Genomic DNA, 4,286 nt, shown 5'->3' with positions numbered 1-4,286 from the left:
GAAAGAGAGACGAATCTGGTGGGGACAGCTACGTCATCAAAATGCTGAGTTGGTTTTAATTGAAGTGTGAGAAGGAGGTTTTGGGGCACTGCAACAACATCCTGTTGTTCGAGTGCTTCTCTTTATTTGCACAACTGGCTGAGCTGGGAGTCTGGTGGTTGCCTTGTGCCCACCTGCAGCAGTGGTGGCATCACCCTTGTGCCTTCCTTCGGTTTGCCCGAGAGTTCCACCAGGCCATGGAAGTGGAAGCGGTGACCGTGTACCACGGCAAAATCAGCCGCGAGACTGGGGAAAAGCTCTTGCTCTCCACCGGGCTGGATGGCAGCTATCTGCTGAGGGACAGTGAGACCCTGCCAGGCGCGTACTGCCTGTGTGTGCTGTGAGTACGATGTGTGTGGCGGTTAGCTGGGCGCCAGGCTTGGACTTTGCCAAGGGCTTGGACTGTGGCTGGGGGCGGCGATGACTGGAGTACGGCTTGGCCCACACCCTGGTGGATTACACATTGGTCAAGATAGCTCCTTAGGGATTTTGGCATTTGATGTCCCTGCATTGCAGGACCTCCCCAGGGTATTTTGTGGGAAGCTGTAGAGAAGGTCCATTTGGGAATGGAAATAGGGCCTAGAATTTACCATCACTCCAAGAGAGAGCCAGGTTCCTGGCTTTTGGACTGTTCCCTAATAGCAAAAGTTATCTCAAGGGCAGCCTGTTGAATTCAAAGGGAGGAGGAAGGCCCCAAAGTGGCCCCAAATTGCTTTGAGAAGCCATTGCCTCTTTGCTGGGAATCACCAAGAAGGGGAAGGGGATGTTTGCTAATTAGAAATGGTAAACTGGATCTACTTAATTTACATTCATTTAGAAGGACTTGTGTTGGAGGCTAGGAGCTCCAGAAAGAGGACTCTTAGGGGAAAAAAGCCAGGACTGATAACAGTCAGAAAGGGCAGACCTTCGGAAAACACCCTTGTTATGATTCAACTTTCCTTGCCCTTTCTTCGGCCTGTCTCAGTCTAAATTTCCATTTTGAATCAGATGTACCTTTGCTCCAGGATCCAGAGTCAGGAAGCTCTGAGATAGAACCCGAGCTAGTCAGGTGCCGCGTTTGTGACCTCTGGAAAGTTAACCTTCCAGTCCCTTTGCATTTTCATCCATAAAATGGATATCATAGAACTGTTGTTGTTGTGTTCTGTATAGTCAGAACCAACCCATAGCTGACCCTCTGGTGGGTTTTCAGAGGCAGTTAATCTCTTGGGAGGAGATGCCCACCCTTCTCTCATGGAGCAGCTGGTGGATCAGAACCCGCGTGCTTTCAGAATAGTGGCACATAGAACTATAAGGATTACATACCATGACATATATAATAAACTCGGTAGTGAACCTGACATATAGTTCAATAAGATTAAAACTCTCAAAACGCATGGTGGTTGGGTCAAAACTGACTTATAGCTGACCCCTCAGTGGGTTTCTGAGGCTGTAAATTACCCTGGAGGAGATTGTCCATCTCTCTCCCATGCAGCCACTGGTGGATTTGAACCACCAGAGACACGCAGTCTTGGATTAGTAGCGCAACTCCCTATGGACTATGCCACTAGAGCTCTCACAAAAAAAGTCAGTGTTGTTGTTGTTGTTATTATTGTCTTTTCAGTTAAATGTCTTTTAGGACTCTTGGGGGACATTTTCGCTATAGCACTTTACAATGGCAAGATGAAAGCATCCAGAAAAACACCAGACATGCCAAGTAGTTCCTAGGCAGAAATAAAATGAGAAAATACGCTTGCATCGACACCTAAATGTCGGACTGTGAGATTTCAAAGTACCTACTGGGTCGGTGAAGAGAGACTACAATGAGGCTGGTGTTCAAGGATTTTCATATTTGTATATCAATTTTTTGAAAACAGGCAATCCACGCTTTGTGGCAATTTTCAGTTAATCAGAATACTCCCACTCTCTGGCCATTAGGAATAATTGGCCACACTATAGCCAATTAGGAAGATTTCAAGGGTGGTTCATGGCTGCTATTGGATCTCTTGGGCTCAAGTCTTTTATGTTTTGGTTATAATATTGCCTTTTCCAGTTGCAGGGCCAATGAAAGCGAACTGACGTTCTCTAGATCTTATCAAGGGGAAGTAGAAGAATGAGTGGGTAGTAAAAGGGGCTGACTTAAAAAGGCTGGCAAAGAGGATGGTAGGCCTAACTCCAGAAAAGCCAAAATAAAGAAGGTACAAAAGAAGCTTGGACAAGGGAGAGAGAATAGGAAGGCAGTGTGTGGCTATAGCTAAACCCTTCTTAGGGTTTCTGTGTTTGCTCTTCCTTCTGCCGAAAAAGATAATTAAGTAACATATTTGTTCGACTCTCTTATCCGAAAGAAAGGACTTCTTTGTCTACCCTATTGTAAAAAGCACATATTTTGGTCTATCTTTGATACACTTAATTTTTCTTCAAGGAGCTTAAAATGCTCTGACGTTTGTTTGCAATGCTAGGAGGTCACAGGAACATTTTTGTGGTCACTGCTGTGTCTTCAGCATTGGGAACACAACCTGCTGCCTAGTAGGTACTCAGTTAACTATTTTTTAAATTAATGGATAGATCAAACATCAGGATTATTTCAGCAAAGAGTTTGGAACTGACGGCAAGTGTCCAGGATGCATGCCCTATGGAAGTCACCTAGATTGTTTGGGCTTCAGTGTCCATATTTATAAAGCAAGAACAATAATGCATGCCCTACCATCTGCATAAGATCTATCTAAATAAAATACGAAATGTTAGCTTTTTGCCCTTATAGGTCAGGGCTACAAAAGGAATCAACTTTGGCAGGTAGGAAATTATTAGACCTTATTTTTACTCAAAATGAGTCATGTATGAATGCAAATTTAAGTGACTGTTATTTGTCCATGAAAATCTCTCATTAAGTTGCAGAAAATTGAGTTTGTAGGCAAATTGAGCTTCCCCAGTATGTCTTTTGATAGGCATACATGCGTCTGCAGTCGAAGACTCTGCTGTGATACAAAACAATGCCTTTGATCAGGCTTTCTCAATCTTTTTAAATCCAGGCTTTCTTTCTCCACTCTTAGTTATTTTATTCTTTCCCCTTATTTTTGTTATGTGCCATCGTGTCCAAAGAGACTCATAGCTGACCCTCCAGTGGGTTTTCAGAGACTGTAAATCACACAGGAGGTGACTACCCATCTTTCTCCCACAGTGCAGCTGATGGATTGAAACTGAGTCCCTTTGGTTTGGCAATGTACCTTCTTACCACAAAGCCGCCAGACCTCCTTAAGGTCACCATAGGCATGGAATATTTCTGTTTGCATTTTTATGTGGCATATATCCCAAGGCCTCTTTTGACAAGCATAAATATTTCATGCCCTTTTTTCTGGTACTACACTGGAATAAATAACAAAGAAATATATTTTTTTTTTACTTTGAAATAAATCACACACTAATTTTAAAACAAAACACTTATGTGTATTATATGCTGTTGAAAGAATAATTTAAATGGTGCCATATCCATGCCTAATAAGACATAGTTAACATGCATTGATTGAAGAATGCACTGGGGATGCTTTTTTATTAAATTTTTGTTTGTTATCATTGTCCAAAAAGATTTTTATTGAGCTTTAATTTCTGTCTTTTTGAAGAAATAACCCATTGCATATGTTTTTCAAACTACTATTGTTGTGGGGTGCTATTGAGTTCATTCTTACTACAGCTACCTCATATGACAGTGGAGAACAGCCGCATAGAGTTTTCTAGGATGTAATCTTTATAGGAACAGATCACAAGGACTTCATTCCAAGGAGTTTGAACCTTCAGCTTTTCAGCTAGTAGCCAAGCACTTAACTTTTAGTGCCATCAGAGGTTTGTGGGGTTTTGTTTTGTTTTGTTTTTTAAACTATACTTACTCTTTTTCCCAGTTGTGAAACCTCTAGTCATGACCTTTAGATATGGTCTTTAACATTTTTCTGCTCATTTTTGGAAAACTGAAACTAATTCTAAAAAGCTCTAAAGTATTATATTGATAGGATTACTCATCTTCATGAAAATGAGAATTTTTTCCTTCCAATTAATTTTTCTAAGTATATGTAATCGGGATGGATGTGTCGGAGGCAGTGAGATTGGCACAGGATAGAGCAGGGTTTAGGGCTGTTGTACATAGGGTCGCTATGAGTCGCAAGCGACTCGACCGCACATAACAATAACAACATAGCCCAGATCAGGCGCATCTTAGTCTCCAGCCTGACATTGTTGCTCTTCACTACTCTTGAGAGATCCATCACAGCTGACTTTCCCAA

At 42.1% G+C, this 4,286-nt stretch overlaps 1 protein-coding gene across 1 annotated transcript in view; it reads left to right on the top strand.

Annotated features, from left to right (window-relative positions):
- The first annotated feature begins 210 nt into the window (after window positions 1-210).
- Window positions 211-4,286, top strand: part of SH2D1A (SH2 domain containing 1A) — a 38,914-nt gene continuing 34,838 nt past the window's right edge. The window contains 1 exon segment of the mRNA XM_006885109.1: window positions 211-379. Within this exon segment, the coding sequence (XP_006885171.1) occupies window positions 237-379 (143 nt within the window). The 5' untranslated portion in view covers window positions 211-236.

The sequence above is a fragment of the Elephantulus edwardii genome, unplaced genomic scaffold (assembly GCF_000299155.1).
Source record: "Elephantulus edwardii isolate Elephantulus edwardi_28Jun2011 unplaced genomic scaffold, EleEdw1.0 scaffold00040, whole genome shotgun sequence".
Lineage (NCBI taxonomy): Eukaryota > Metazoa > Chordata > Mammalia > Macroscelidea > Macroscelididae > Elephantulus > Elephantulus edwardii.
The sequence above is the reverse complement of the archived record's forward strand: the minus strand, read 5'-3'. Positions and strand labels throughout refer to the sequence as shown.